At 34.2% G+C, this 16,933-nt stretch overlaps 1 protein-coding gene and 1 long non-coding RNA gene across 2 annotated transcripts; both read right to left on the bottom strand.

Annotated features, from left to right (window-relative positions):
- Window positions 1-350: 350 nt before the first annotated feature.
- LOC131936949 (atrial natriuretic peptide-converting enzyme) lies at window positions 351-9,049 on the bottom strand. Its single transcript, XM_059294131.1, has 7 exons — window positions 8,959-9,049; window positions 6,869-6,982; window positions 6,095-6,208; window positions 4,648-4,767; window positions 3,380-3,493; window positions 1,357-1,461; window positions 351-478 (listed from the first exon to the last, which is right to left on the bottom strand). Exons 1-7 carry the CDS (start codon window positions 9,047-9,049, stop codon window positions 351-353), a joined length of 786 nt encoding a protein of 261 aa, XP_059150114.1.
- A 2,023-nt stretch (window positions 9,050-11,072) lies between these two features.
- Window positions 11,073-13,580, bottom strand: LOC131939702 (uncharacterized). The gene is made up of 3 exons (XR_009386463.1): window positions 13,483-13,580; window positions 11,208-11,351; window positions 11,073-11,118 (listed from the first exon to the last, which is right to left on the bottom strand). It is a non-coding gene; the product is annotated as an uncharacterized LOC131939702 (long non-coding RNA).
- Between the last annotated feature and the right edge of the window lie 3,353 nt (window positions 13,581-16,933).

Raw genomic sequence — 16,933 nt, 5'->3', positions numbered from 1 at the left:
CTACAATTTATTGTCTCTCTTTGTTTATTTCAAAATGCAAAAGCAAAGAATAGTGTTGTTAGCTTATCCTAATATATAAAAGCCCACGTTTGCACTTCTCTCTCTCTCTCTCTCTCTCTCTCTCTCTCTCTCTCTCTCTCTCTCTCTCTCTCTCTCTCTCTCTCTCTCTCTCTCTGTCTGTCCGCAACATATTTTCGCCGGATATCACGTCAGAAGCGATATATGGAGAACTTTATACGGACTTTTGTTGAAAATAATATGGTAGATGTTTTAAATGTATAACCACAATTTTATTTAAAGAAGAGAAATAAAAAATAAAAGCGTATTCGAATGTAGAAAAACAATGTTAATCATGAAACCGGAAAAGGATGATGATCGGATCGTTTCCCGACCCACCGGAAAACGCAGCATCGGCAACGATCGACGATGTTGGCATAGTTACAAGAGGGACAAATGCAGGGATCACGAGTTACTGGACCTGCAGACAAAATGGTGAAGAGCGTAGAAATAAGTAAATTAAGAAAGTTTGTAAAGCAAGTTACTAAGTAGTTTCATTGGTCGAGAAAGTGCGTGTGGAATATTCTCGAACCCAACTTTAGGCAGTGAATGCAATTTTAAAATAAAATAAAATTCAAAACTTCGTTCACTTGGATTAGCATTTAGATTTGCATTTTGCCTGATTTGGTTACCAAATGCGTTACCACATCGGATGACATCAAACCTTCTCACGCCATCAGTTCTGATTGCGTGGTCATTCGAAGAAGGCCATTTAATGACCAAGGGTTGAAGTATATTTACAGAAACACTCCTGAATTTTCTATTCATTAACACCATAGAGCTATAGGTCTTCACTTTAATAAATCGGTCTGTGTTTATAATGTAATTACATTTTTTTTAATAAGAGAAGATTTGGCGACACAACACATATATAAAACTTTCTGAAATGTAGTTAACATTTTTTTTCCTGTTTTAAAGCTAGCGAATTATCTATGGGGCCCTCCACAAATCGGTTTTAATACTACGTCCCATTTTTAAATACGGGCTTTACTTGATAAGATTACACCACGGCAATAAATTAATTAATAATACGTCAATAAATATAAATAAATCAGATAAAAAACAACAACCTTATTAAAAGAAATGTGTTTTGTGATATAAACAGCGCCATCAAGATATAAACCAAGACATCATCTACATATTTTTTAAAATATTTCACCCGTATATATTGTATTTAATCTCCAAACAGTATTACAATGTTAATAAGATAAAACACTCGTATAAAATGTTTTGCAAAAATGTAATATCAAGAGTACCTAATGATATTACGTTTTAATACATGGTATGTCTTTGACTTACTGCAATTTTTTTCATCTGCTCCGTCTTGACAATCAGGAACACCATCACATATGCGCCTATTTAAAACACAATGCTGGTCGCAATGGAAGCTGTCTGTACAGTTCGCTGATGAGGATTTCAATTTCAACTAAAATTGTTGCCAACCATGGACTAAATCTATTTTTAACTTAACATTAGAAAAGTAAAAAAAAAAAGGAATAATTTAAGGGTATAGGCTCCTCAAAAAAATAAAATAAAATATTTATATATGTATATATTTGTGTATCGTATATAACATAAAATATTTGCATATATCAGTTATTCTTAAATTTAGTATACATTTTTATGGTATTTTAACATACCAAATTTTGGAAATTGAAAAACTTTTTGAGGTTCTTCTGCTATAAAAACTAGCCATCTGACTCTATTAGAGTTAGTAAATGAATGATTAATGATTATATGACCAATATATATGTTAGTTTTAAATCTTGAGACCTTCACAAAAAGTTACTTTTCCAAGATGGCTGCCGTTGCCATTGCAACCATACTTTAAGAAGAGTTCCTTTAATTTAGTAACCGTATTTTAGATAGACTCAAATAAATAAATTAAATAAGGGTTAATAATTAGAAATCGTCTTTTTTCCGGTGTCTAAACCCTTACTTACTTTAAGGTAATATCTGTTAGTCAATATGTATATTTTTTAATCAACAAGTGATGCAAATCAATTGTAATTAAATCATAAATATAAAAAAAACATTTTAAGCCAAATAATATCAAACTATAATTTTATTGGTAAATGCTACAATATTTAATAAATAAAGCGTATAGCGGTTTATCTAATAAAAAAGCTCAAATGGTTTCTGTGGCTCTGTATGTAACGGACAGCGGATAGACGCAGTTGAAGAATATAGTAAAAACTCGACTTGACAGCCATAGTTTAATAGTCTTAAAGCATAACATATTTAAATTAAGGATTACAAAAATAATGTCGATGGTTTTGTAAAACAAGTTTTATTTAATGTCAAGTAAAGTAAACAAATTCGAAGAAAATGTATCATCCTTCACAAAAATTTTAAAAGTGTAAATTTTTTTCCTTTATTTTTTATATTTTCATCTTTTTCTTTTGATTCATTACACTTTTCTTTTACCTTTCTTTAAAAAAAAAATTACATCGCGGGACAAAAATACTTTTTAATAGTTTGTTTTGGTGTTAGAAACAAAATTCTGCTTGCGTTTGAGTTTGTGTTTGCATTTGTGTTTGTGTTGTGTTTGCGTTTATGTTTGCTTTTGTGTTTGTGTTTGCTTTTGTAATTGCGTTAGTTTGTGTTTACATTTGTGTTTTTGTTTCCTTTATTGTTTGCTTTCGTTTTTGTGTTTGCGTTTGTGTTTTGTTTGTGTTTGTGTTATGTTTACGTTTGATATTTTGTGTTTTGGATTTGGTTGGTTGTGGTTATTGTTAAGTTTAAAATTACAGTTGGGTTTCGGGTTATGTCTTCATTTGTCAAACGCCCATACCGGGTATATGCTGCTAAATAAACACGGCCCTTTACTGATAGGTTTTTCACAGAGGCCAGTGCAGGGCCTGGTCGGAACGGCTAGTTTATTTATAAAAATTGTTAAAATTAAAATTGACAAGCTTATTTTTTTTTTCTAAAACTAGTTTTGAAGTTAATTATTGTAGATTTATATACTAGTAATAAGCTCTCAGTTTTATTTGTCTTTTAAATTAGACTATAACAGGAAACGCGCATTTAGAAATATCCATATCTAAATATTTCATTATTTAGAATATCATATCACTATTCTGAATATTGAATAATAATTTTTTTTAAATTAGTATTAATACATGTGTAATAGCTTTATAGATAAACCATATACAAATGATATCAAGAATATATTAAATTATCGTTAGCGAAAGTTTTGTAATGAGATCTAAATAATTAACAGCCAGGTTAATATTACGAATGTATTATTCCATGTTGAAACACGTCATGTGTATAACTCTGACAAAATTATACAGGAACATTGTTTTGTCATACTTACTACAATTTATTTCATCAGATGAGTCAGAGCAATCTTTAACACCGTTACACCTTAGTTTCTTGTCGATACACTCTGCGCTATTGCACTTGAACTCTTTGGAAGGCTTGCAATGTTCTGGTAATGAGTTTATTGGAATCAAACGCATCTTAGATAACTAAGTCTATATCTCGATCTGTTCCTATACATTTGCATGTGCATTTGCATATACCTGTTCTCAAAATTGCATATGAAACTGCAACTCTACATTTATTTATACATATACGTCCATCACACACACACACACACACCACACACACACACACCACACACACACACCCACATCACACACACACACGCACGCACGCACGCACACACGCACATACACACACACACTAATGACGGATGAGCCGTCACTGCGTTGCATTATGGCATTTTTGCTGTGATCAATTGACATCCCTATAAAAAAATATTACAACTTCTAACATAGCACCAACACACCTGTCTAACGCTGAGGAAGTATTGTAATCGTGCACAAAAATCACATGAAATGTCGACAGTTTTCATCGTTGTACACCTCAGTACTTCATCATATACGGAGTATAGGGGACTTATTTTAATCGGGCAAAAATAATAAATGCAGATTTATCAAAATTTCAGCTTTCTATGCGTAATCGAGTCGGAAAAACTGGGCTTTGTAATTCTGTACATATGTTTGTGTGTGTGTATATGTGTGTATGTGTGAGTACAATTACAGCTAGGTTAATGAAATTTCATATATAAGTATTATATCAAATTTGTAGTTCCTTAACAACTTTTCAGCGATTTCCGGTAACCAAAAGTGGAACTTAGTCTACTTTTGGTTTTACATAAGCCTTTAACTTGACTACTCTTCCAGATAGATAAATAAAATTGTACATGTAAGTAAAAGATCTAATTCAAAGTTATAGTAATATCCGTTGACCGGAAGTAGTAATTTACGCTATTTCCGATTTCTTAAAAAGAAAACAACCAAAAAAAAACTCGCTTATGAATGTATCAAGTATTAATAATATTCCGCACTATTGTACATATATTATTTGCCATTCACTTGGTGCGCAATTCTTTTTCTACGAGATTCTATTCTATTTTAAAAAGTTTAGGTAACTAAAAATGGTTTAAAAATTAAGTCCATATCCCGAGTTACCACCCACCGTTGTTTTAAATAAGAATATTCAAGAAAGTTTAGGGGAGATCACTCCCGGTATATTTAGTTTGCTGCGAACAGAAAACGTAAGTCTTTTCATACTTACTACATTTATCATTAAACTCATCAGAAAAGTCGCCACAGTCATCTATGTGGTTACAAACTTTCGTTTGATTGATGCAAAAACCGCTGGTACACTTGAAGGAAAGCGGTTCGACGCAAGATACTAGTGGCAAAAGTCAATTACATTTTATTGTAGTAACACATCTATGTGGGGGTAAATAAGCCTCAAGTAATTAAATATTTATAAGTTACTAATGGGACGGCGTGGCCTAGTGGTAGAGAGCCAGGCTGATAACCTGAAAGTTTCGAGTTCAAATCCAGGCTCTAGTCAGTAGACGTCCCTAAGTCCACCCAGCTATGGCGGCTGGGCATGATGGGCATGATGCTGACTACACTATCCGTTCATAATCTGAGGATTCTGAAACAGAAACAACTCTACTTCATTTTACCAACGTCTTGTACACAAAATGGAAAAGATGATTATTATACAATAAAACTTATAGCTTATCACTAATTGTGTCTTTTTAATTTTTATTTTCTATTACAAAGTAAAAGTACACAACATAATTCAATAACAATTCTGTAGAATACTAAAAGCCTCAACTTAAAAGCTAAATATAGACAGAGTTTCTTCCAGGCATCTCTTCGGGGGGAAAGTCTTTCGAAGAAAGTCTACCGCCCCGTACGAAATAGAATTTATATAGAAAAAATATATATTTTAACAGTGTCCGACCCCCCCCCCCCTAAAATTTCAAGTGCCACCCCGGAGAAAAAAGTCTGGAAGAAACACTGAACATAAATACATTATTTTTCCGGTTGTCAGATGTTTGGTTTAAATAAAATTTTGCATCTAAAAATGTGTCACTTGCTTGAACATTATGTAATTATTTATTGGATTGTTATCTTTCTTACTTTTGTCCATCGCCGAGGTCAATTTTATTATTGGAAATAAAACGACTCGGTAGCTCACAAAATACCGAGGAAATTAATGTATAGTTTCTAATGGAAACCAGTTGCGTTTGTGTATGTATAACTTAGCGTTTTAAGAATGAGAATATTTTTGCAGAATCATTGTATACAAAGGCCGTTTGTGTAAGACTTGACTGGAAGAAACTCTGGGTATTTCTTCCTTATTGGTATGCCTCTTTTGATCTTTGTTTTTCTTGTAATCAGCGTCAGTCTATTTCTTATTTGCTTTCAATTTAAACGTTCGAAAACATTCATACAAACTTTAATACGATCTAGATGGCAAGCACACAATTTCCTACATACATTTAGACTAATGGAGGGGATCTTGCAGTGATTTGACTAATTAATTATCTTTCACTAAATGATGGCACAACTTAAAACGTATTAGTTTAAAAAAAACTACTCCCTATTTACTGAAAGTTATAATTTTCTAGATACTGAATGTTTTATAATTATATGAAATATTATCTTAATAAGTCGCTGTACACATTTCTTATAAATAAATGAAATCTCGAACTTACCGCAGTTTTCTTCATCCGATAAATCGCCACAATCATTATGTGTGTTACATCTTAACTTGTTGGCTATACAAACATTGTTTAAACAATGGAAGCTCTCAGTACCTTTACAAGATTCTGGTAGGAGAAGTCAACAATTAGGGCATGCATACAAATTCAGGCATTTTCTGACAGCGTATTTTCAATACATTAAACACAAAAATAAGGAACCAAAAACTAAAATCTATCTATAATCATTTTTATAACATTTGTATTAGCGTACTTGCTTCACTGATTTATACCTATATATTTTTAGCTTATTAGAAATCGATATGTACGAGCCGTATCGGCTAGGATTCGTTCAGGCAATTAATACCCATGTTTAAATTTAATTTTTAACGTAAACATATATATATATATATATATATATATATATATATATATATATATATATATATATATATATATATATATATATATATATATATATATAATGTATTTATATACAGGCTGATATATATATATACATATATACAAATATACAAATATATATATATATATATATATATATATATATATATATATATATATATATATAATGTATTTATATACAGGCTGAAATATATATATACATATATACAAATATACAAATATATATATATATATATATATATATATATATATATATATATATATATATATATATATATATATATATACATATATGAATGGCTGATTGTATTGATCAGTATCTACACATACTTGAAAACACGAGAATGATTCTATTGTCAAACTTACTACAGTTGGTTTCATCTGATCTGTCACCACAGTCATCAACGCTATCGCATTTATTATCTATGTGTGTGCATTTATGTCCAGGACATTCAAAACCATTAGGTCTTTTACAAGTAGCTAGATACACATTTAATAAAACAAATGTTATTGACTGAAAATTTCGATTAACTTATACTGAATTCAATAAATACAAGCTATTCGTAAGTAAGTAAAGCACGTTTTCCAAACGTTGATGCACGTCAAAATTTTGTGAAAAAAGCATACGTACAACAATTTACTTCATCTGATCCGTCTTTACAATTTTTGATTCCGTTACACTTTAAGAGTTGGATGATGCATTCATCGTTGGTACACTTAAATACTTTGGAACCTTTACAGCTGGCTTAAGTGCAAATTAAAGAAGTTTTAAAACATCTATTTATTATAACAAACATAACAGAGTCTAAAAATTATCTCTTCAAAATAATATTTTATATTAAAAATCATTTTTATGATTTGTTACAATTAATCTTTTCCCAAATATAATCAAGTTTACATTAACGGATTAGATTTTTACAAAAGTTATCAACAAAGAATAGTTGACAATAGTTTATTCCGTTTAGATATTATAATAATTACACATACACGTTGAAAGCTATTTAAGAAAATACTTTTTTGACTTAAAAATAAAAATAAAAATTGAACGATGTATTATTACATCTATTCAAATAATTGTCAATTAATTCTCTAAAGTCAATTTGGACAGAGAATTTTTTAAAGAATATTTCATTTACGCCTTGTAAGATGAGATTAGACGCTGTGAAGGCAAAAACTGTTTAAATAATACATCCCACTATGTTCAGTCGTTTTAATAACTATATTAATTATATTTCTTTAAAATATTGAAAAGTTTATTTTAGCAGACCATATACAACAAATACTATGATTATTTCATCTCTTTACACTTACTGATTTTAAAAATACGAGCTGACCCGCGGCGTATCATACGCCGCTACTTAGTTTTTTTATTTTCTAATTTTCAGTACTTCATAGTTAGTGAATTCGACACTACCCTAACTTCCACTCCCCCCCCCCTCCCCGCCACCGTGAAAACAGCCGTCCGAGACGACAGTTTACGGACGACAATGAAAAGATCAAGCAGAACTTCTTTTATCTCCTTAGTTTCAAATCATTTAAAAGCTAAATTATCTGCCCCTAATAATTCGACGATTGTAAACATTCGGGGTGAACCTTAGCTCACCAGAATGGTGGGGGTGGGGGTTGGTAGCTATATGTATATGGAGCGGGGCAGTAACGGCGTGCGTTTACGTGGTGTCTCGCATGGTCGCCATGAAGAGAATTATATATATATTGGTTGCCAGTCATATTTTTCAAAAATAAAATATCAAATACTATAAGTTAATCTACATCACCCCTTTAGCAAGCCCCAGGTTAGGTGTTTGGTCAAACTTACTACAGTTTTCTTCGTCTGATCTGTCACCACAGTGATCCGCGCCATCACAACGGTATACTGAGTGTTTGCAAAGCCCGTTCCTGCACTTGAATCTATCAGGATGATCACAGGTGTCTGGGGTGGGTGTGTATGTTGGGGGGGGGGGGGGGGGGGTTAGACCGATATTTTTAAACATTGTGTTTTTTTTAAAACCTATTTTATATTTCGAAACGTCGAGATGAAAAATAACTTTAAAATAACTTAATAATTAAAACTATTAATAATGACAAATACTAGCACTATTTATAATACCTTTACATTAATCAAAGCACAGATTTAACAGAATCAAAGTACATTTTGTATAAAGTTCATGTAGAGAAAAGTGTTATTTTTCCCAAGATTGCAAAGCTACATTTTTTAATGTAATTTCGCCATTCATTAATTTTTTTTGTCATGGGTATTGCATATAAGAACAAATTAATAATCCATACCATTTTAAATACTTTAAAACATCAGTTTTTTTCCGGAGTTCCTTTAATGTCTATATCGTTGAATTTTTAAACACAACACAGAGAGCACGCAAAACGAGTGACTTTTGATATTTACCACAGTGTTTTTCATCTGACCCGCCGTCTTTACAAGTATCGACACCGTCACAAACATTTCTTGTTCTGACGCATTTCTTGTTGGCGCACAAGAAACAGTGGGGGCTCTTGCAGCTGTCTGGAGGCAAATTGTAAACATGTCCTCATATTCTTGTTTTAATGAACTCGCTTCAACACATACAATGTGTGGTATAAGCATGCTAAGTAATAGTATGACTATAAAAATAAAGCGGGAGTGATCTCCCCTAAACTTTCTCGAATATTCTTATATAACACTACATGGGATGTCAACTTTGGATATAGATATGATTGATCTTTAATCAATTTTTAAATTCTAATACTTTTAAAAATAGAATAGAATCTCGCAGAAAAAAGAATTGCGCACCAAGTGAACAGCAAAAAGTATGTGTAGTAGTCTATAATTTATTTTCTACTTTTTAGTGCATTATTACATAAAAGCTTGTTATTAAAAACTTATTTTTGAATTTGTTTTCAGTACTTTACATGTTTTATTTACAATAGAGTTACATGACTAAAAACCATTGCGCGCCTACTGAACGTGATGGCGCAGCTATTAAACGTGATGACGCGTGTGGTGTGGTTGGATAGACATGCCTACTAATTCGGTCCAAATTTTAATTAATTCATAAAAAATTAATTAGGCATCCAATTAAGTCAAATATAATTTCAGATTGCATTGTCTTCATATCTTGACCCACGTGCCAAATGTGAATCGTATCGGTCAAGAAGAAGTGTCCGAATTTTCACTCCGACGTTTCGATCTAGACAGAAAGACTGATGACAGAGGAGGCGAGTTAATTCATGTCTTTACCCGTTTTATTAGGGCCATTGGTTTATCGGTGCGAACCACGAAACGCAACAAATAGTTGAAATGTGATAGTTATCAGGTATTCTGATTCAATTATGAAGAAACATTGTGGCTTATTAGTAAGGTAATGACATTGCTATTTAATTTGTCGGATTGTGTAGCTTTTTACTGCCTGTAATAGACCAATATTTTAAATGTCTTACACAGCTCACAGTGGGTATATCGGAGCTGCTTAGTCATATAATCCAATATCTTGATCTCGGTTCCCTGTCATCTTGATCAAAGTTTGACTCAAAACTGATCAGTAGGCCCAATTTAATTACTTAATTATTGACAGGGCGTCATAGTTGGAAGGGCATTTTGCTCTATAGGGCACCGTGCCACGCAGTAGCAACCTTAAAAATCTGAACAGTAAACTCTCGACTCATTGCATTTCTAATAGACCACTCAAGAACATCAGCCAAAGACACTTTAAAAATAGTAGTCAAAAATAATTTGAGCAATATTTAATGAAAAATAAATCATTAACGCCCAATGCTCATGACGTCATGGAAAGGTCAGTATGTGACGTCATCGTCTGCCTCATCCTCTCTGAGGGAACTCGATAACGTCGACAGAGGGTTCTATCTTTTTCCGACCGTGTTCCATGCACCCTGTATTGTCTCCGCCGAACCCTCCTGGAGTAACTTCTTGTAGAGTTTTGAATAAAGACGGAGGCAATCGTCCTGCAATGAAGCCAAACAATCGATTACAGCTATCTTTATATCGACCGTGACGGAGCTCTAGTTTAGAGAACAATGGTCGCTCAGTTTTCGTCTCTAGATTAAAGCTGCGCTCAAACTATCTGACAATATGTGACGTCATAAGGCGACTAGCAGTGACGTCATCAATCTACAGCATGACCTCGAAAGGTGTAATCTACTGACTTTAGCAGTCAACAGCGCGACGTCAGACATCTAAAGTTATACATTACTGACGTCTAAAGGTATACACTACTAACGTATAAACGTATAGACAACTTTCGTCTTAAAGTATACACTACTGACGTTAAACGTATACAGTACTGATGTATAAAGGTATACACTACTGACGTCTAACGGTATACACTACAGACCTCTAAAGGTACACGCGACTGACATTTAAAAGTATACGCTACTGACGTCTTAAGGTATACATTACTCACTGACGTCTAAAGATATACACTACTGACGTCTAAGTAAGCGAGAACCATTAAAAATCAGTGACTTGTGTACTTGACCTGAGATACGTAAAAAGTGCCCATTCTGTCTCCTTTATGATCAACAAACCCGTACCACAGATAGGCTTACCGATGTTTTACCACTGCAAATGTTGTAAGGATCCGTGTTTCTGGTCGATAATGGCTTATCTGTGGATATATAATCATATAGTGATCATTACTGTGTTCTGTAATTTCTTATGTATTAAATTTTGTTTAAAATAGTAAACTAGATTTACCTTGGATGTTTTGGTCATTGTACAATTGTTTTTTTTCAGGTTGGTTTTTCTCATCGATCCGGCATTCACCCACAGCCAATAAGAAGATCACGACCAGCATACAAACTTTCAAGGTCTCCATGTAGTTTTCGTGTTTAGATCTCACTAGTAAAGTAGTAAATAGGATTGATAGAGTTATTGTGTATTTTATCAATTAACCTGGGTTTGAAAAGGCGGTGGATACGCAAGGCGTGTGTGTGTGTAGGGGGGGGGGGGTAAGAAAAAACGGGGAGGCGATTGACAAGAAATAGGAGTTTGGGTAAAAAATTCGAGGGCGTAGAGGGAAAAGAGAGGCATTCAGTGAAAAAAGGGGAGGGGATGGCGATATACGCATCATGAAAGAAGCGCCTATCACACCGAGAGAAAAAAATTTCGTCCTGCATGTTTGTGTTTAAGGTACAACTTTGTCTCCAAGAAGTTCGGTATGTTAGTCTCAGAGCTTCGGCGGAGGTCAAGACACACACCCGACACGTGAAGACGCATATGAAACTGGTAGGGTTTGATTCCTCCAAAAAAGGTTAAGAACCACTGCTTTAGAATGCAAGCTTATTTAGCCTACTTTTGGTTGTGTCTTTTGATCAATTTCGATAATAGCGTATTATAGTTTTAAATCATCAGTTAGGGTGAAAAAAGTGACAAAGCATCAGCTGGTGTCGTTTTGTATCTTTTTTGTTACATCGTTTAGTAGGTCTAGTGGACTGAACTATGTAAAAATTGAAGTATTTGGACTTGTTATAAAAAACAAGCAATAAAAAATTATCTTTTCTACTTATGTTTTTAGCTCTTAAAATTCCGACAAGAGTATCGTCTTCCGCCCACTCGCTCCGACCGTATGCCATTTTACTGATCAGATAGCTATTCAAGAATCCGTTATATTTATTTATCTTTAATACAGTGATCCAGGCAAGATGTAATGGAATCAATCAAAAGTATCTGATCTCTCACGTTGAATTTGAGAGAATCGCAAGAATCTTACAAAGAACTAGTCTTAACAAAACTGGCTTGTGAAATTGTACATTACGCGTTAATACACTTGGTTTCTTTACTAAGTGTTAAAAGAGTTATCTACTCACAAATCCAGTACAAAAACTTGCGATTTTTGTTCGCGAAAAAGCGCCCCCCCCCCCCACCCACCCACACACACACTCTTCCAAACCATCTTGGATAAAATTTGTAGAGCGGGTTTTAACGAAACTAACTTTTTACTTTCTCGTATATAAGAAGTATAGAGAAAGTCTTGTAATCGTGCAAAAAAAAAACGGTCAGAAAATTGGCCACGATGACTAATGTCGGCACTGCAGCGATGCCATAGAGTCAATGGAGCATGTCATTGTTGAATGCCCAGCCTTAGCCCAGCATAGACAGGAGCATATAAGTGGGATTTCCGACGTGGACAAGTACTTCTATAAAAATCTGGGTTTAAATTAGGGAGGTAGGCGCCCTCGTAAGAGAAGCTGTTGTCCTTTCCTTCTACCACGAGGCGGACCACGGTTAGGTTAAAGAAAGAGGCTATAGAATAACCGAGTCCTAATAGAACCAGAAGCCCGGAGAACTACCCTGACCAAGTAGGCTCGTGGGTGGTTTGGCCTGACGTTCGGTGGCGAAGCCATGGGGGGGGGGAGGATCTAGCCAGGCGTACGTCCAAGTACGTGTGTGATTGCCTCAGTTTCGTACAGATCTCCAAGGTTAGTACAGGTTAGGTTTATACTAGTTTTTAGCCCCTGTATCAGAGTTTTACTAGCATGTAGAACGAAACGGAACCGCACGACTAAGTTGTATGGAGTCACGGATTGGAAAGCAAATCATTGCATTATGAGAGAAGTCTAGATTTTTTACGTCAAACCTATTGGTGATACTGGGTCTCGTGGCACAGGGTGAGGTAACCCAGTGGTGATACCGGGACTCGTGGCACAGGGTGAGGTAACCCAGTGGTGATACTGGGTCTCGTGGCACAGGGTGAGGTAACCCAGTGGTGATACTGGGTCTCGTGGCACAGGGTGAGGTAACCCAGTGGTGATACTGGGTCTACTGGCACAGGGTGAGGTAACCCATTGGTGATACGGGTCTCGTGGCACAGGGTGAGGTAACCCAGTGGTGATACTGGGTCTCGTGGCACAGGGTGAGGTAACCTGATTTGTCACGAGTTCAAGATGTCAAGTATCTTGTAACGAAATATGAAATAGAAAACACGTAATAAATACAATAAGTGTATGTATCTGTAATTGTTTATACTCACGTGTCCGCAACTGTGACTTTAGATTTAATTGGTGAGGGAGTGGTTATAAGGTGTTAAATCTTGCCTGTCGTCTCGCTATCTGTTGAACTCAAACACAGCAAAACATTTCCCACTTACAACTACCGATATTTTATAGCCGATACATACAAAGATCGATACTTTTTTACAATGTTTTACTGTTTGACAAGGCGTGTCAGAATGTGTCCGTCAATGGGGGCATCTGTTCTCAGCGAGCAATCACACACCCATACAAACACCAATTCATCACAACTTTACGGACAATTAAAAAAATTCTTCTTAGAATAATGTATGTTTAAGAGAAAATAAGCTAAATGATTATAGTTGAAGTTTGTGTCTAAAAGAGTGAATCTTCTATATTAAAACCAAATAATTGAAAATCATATTTCGTTTCAAAAATGTATAATTTGGTTACTCTTGTTATTATTAGCCATTTTAGCAATGCACTACTTATTACGGAACAAACCATATAAGAACAAACAGGATTATGCTTTGCAGTAAATAAACAAACAAGATTTTAAAGATTGTTTTGTCTTATTTCATTTTCAATTTTAGCGTATTTATAACTTTTGTAATAAATTTTTAGTGAAATACAATTGTGATAAGAAAAAAAGATTCAATTAAACACATACTTTACCACTCACCACAAGATCAAATAATTATATTGTACACTTTAAAAAGTTGTAATTAGCATTCCAACCTCTGCCTCCAACTTCGAATTAATATCAGAATAGTTTTAAGACAAGATAAAAATTCGAAAAATGGTTTTAATAACGAGCTTTTTGTAATTATGCACTAAAAAGTAGAAAATAAATAAATCTCGTAAAATATATAATAATACACTACCATTTATATAACTATAAGGAAAAGAATGGGACACTTTATTATTATTTAGATACTTTTACTAATATTTAGGAAGCGACCCACGCTTTTCTTTACGTTTATATAAATATTAGTGTATTATTTAGAATAATAGTTTCGCTGTCTGTCTATGTATCTATTTATCTATCTATCTATGTATCTATCTGTCTGACAAGAACGCTCTAGAGAAAACACAAGCAAATTAAAAACTTTCACAGTAAAGCGGCTGGTGAAATATGACGTCATATAGTAGAAAATAATATCAAGCCGGAGAGTGCACACAGTAATATGACGTCATTGATTTTCGAGTAAACATTGAATAAAAAGGCAATTTTGTCTAATCTAAGTGGTTTGCGTGAAGAGTTTCATTCATACAATTCTTCGCGTAGGGGCGAAGCCCCACCCCCGCGTAAGAACGTCTGAGCCCCCCCCCTCCCCAACTCAAAAGAAATTTCTTCATCGATACTCTACTCTACAATAAAATTACCGTCTAATTAATGTGTCTAATCTAAAAAGTTGTTTCTTTCATGCAATTCTTCGGGTAGTGGCTAAGCTCGACACCAGTGTTTCTTTCAGACTTTTTCCTTCCCGGAGGGAGGAACTTTTTCTAATCTAAAAAAGTGTTTAGCGTGCACAGTTGTTTTTTTGGCATCTCTTCTGGTAGGGGCGAAGCCCCGCCCGGGTTCTTCCTTTAGTTTGTATGATCTACAAATGCGACCAGTGTTTCTTTCAGAATTTTTCCTCCTCGGAGAGGGGTGGGGGTACTTGAAATTTTCGGGGGCGGGGGTAGAATTTTCTGGGAGGGTGCGGACACTTGAAAAAGTATATAATTATATTTCGTTGAATGGGACGGTAGACATATTTTGGAGTGTGTGTGGGGGGGGGGGAGGGGGGGGCGAAGCCCCCTCCTCCCAAGTAGAGTTGCCTGAAAGAAACTCTAAATGCGACTTTTGTCATGAATGAGATTAGGTGCATGGTTTAGGGATATGCCTATGACTATATTTTGTATAAATTAAAGTACCGAGAAAATAGACAGCACTATCAACCTAGCGCCCGTTGTACCCTTCCTCAACGGGCCATTTTTCTCGTAGTATAGTATATTTTAAGAAGTTTATTTATTTACTAATTTTCAGTACTTTATTTTTTTTTAATTTTCAATAGAGTTGTATGACTAAAAACCATTGCGCACCTAATGAACGTGATCACATGTGTATAATAGTGCGGAATAGTTTGATGATACAGCCTACTAATTTGGACAAAATTTTGATAAATTCATAAAAACTTAATTAAGTCAATTTTAATGTCAGATTGCATTGTCTTGACCCATGTGCCAACTTTGAACCGTATCCGTCAGTTAGAAGTGTCCGAATTTTTGCTCGGGCGTTTCAATCTAGACAAACTGAAGACAGACAGACAGAGACAGTGTGTTAAATAAAAGCTTTCAATAAAAGATTGTAAAATAATTTAATACAAAACGTTTTGATAGCATGCTTTTATGTAATACTGCACTAAAAAGGAGAAAATAAATTATACACTACTATTTTAATAACTATAAAGAAAAGGGTGTGTCTCTTCCAAAATATTAGTAAAGGTATCCGACGGATACTAACGTGACTTAATTCATAAAAAAAATAATTTGGCTACCAATTCAGTCAAAATGAATGTCATGTTGCATTGACTTCATGTCTTGACCCACGTGCCAACGTTGAGCCGCATCTGTCAGGTAGAAGTGTCCGAATTTTTTGCTCGGGCGTTTCGATTTAGACGGAGGACAGAGACAATGAGTTACATAAAAGCTTATAAAACAAACCGGGAGAGATCTCCCCTAAACTTTCTCGAATATTCTTATATAACACTACGGGGGACGGCAACTCGGGATATAGACATACTTTTTAATCCATTTTTAATCACTGAAATTTTTTAAAATAGAATAAAATCTCGTAGACAAAAGAATTGCACACCAAGTGAACGCCAAATAAAAAAGTGCATACTAGTGCGCAATATTATTAGTACTTTAAAAATTTACATTAGTTTTTTGAGAAATCGAAAATAGCGTAAATTACTTCTTCCAGAAAATGGAAATTACTCAAAATTTAACAGATGGTAGAGAAATAAATCTTTTACTCACATGTGAAATTTCATTTATCTATCTGAAATAGTACTCAAGTTATAGGCTTTTGAAAAATTCAAAGTAGAAAAAGTACCTCTTTTGGTTATCGGAAATCGCTCAAACGTTGATACGGATCTACGATTTTGATAAAATACTTATATATGAAATTTCAGCAACCTAGCTGTAACGGTACTCAAGTTATCGTGTTTACACACAGACACACACACAGACAGACAGACACACAGACATACGGACAGAATTGCAAAGCCCAGTTTTTCAGACTGGATTACGCATAAAACCTCTTAATTTTAATAAATCTGGATTGATAATTTTTGCCCGATTAAAATAAGTCCTCTATACTTCGAATGTGAAGAAGGACTGAGGTGTAATACGGTGAAAATTGTTAAATTTCAAGTGATTTTTGTGCACGATTACAATACTTTCTCTATACTTCGTATATAC

This window comes from Physella acuta, unplaced genomic scaffold, assembly GCF_028476545.2.
Source record: "Physella acuta isolate Inbredline_101_S28 unplaced genomic scaffold, ASM2847654v3 ptg000006l, whole genome shotgun sequence".
NCBI classification, from domain to species: Eukaryota; Metazoa; Mollusca; class Gastropoda; family Physidae; genus Physella; species Physella acuta.
This window is presented reverse-complemented; position numbering and strand designations above follow the sequence as displayed.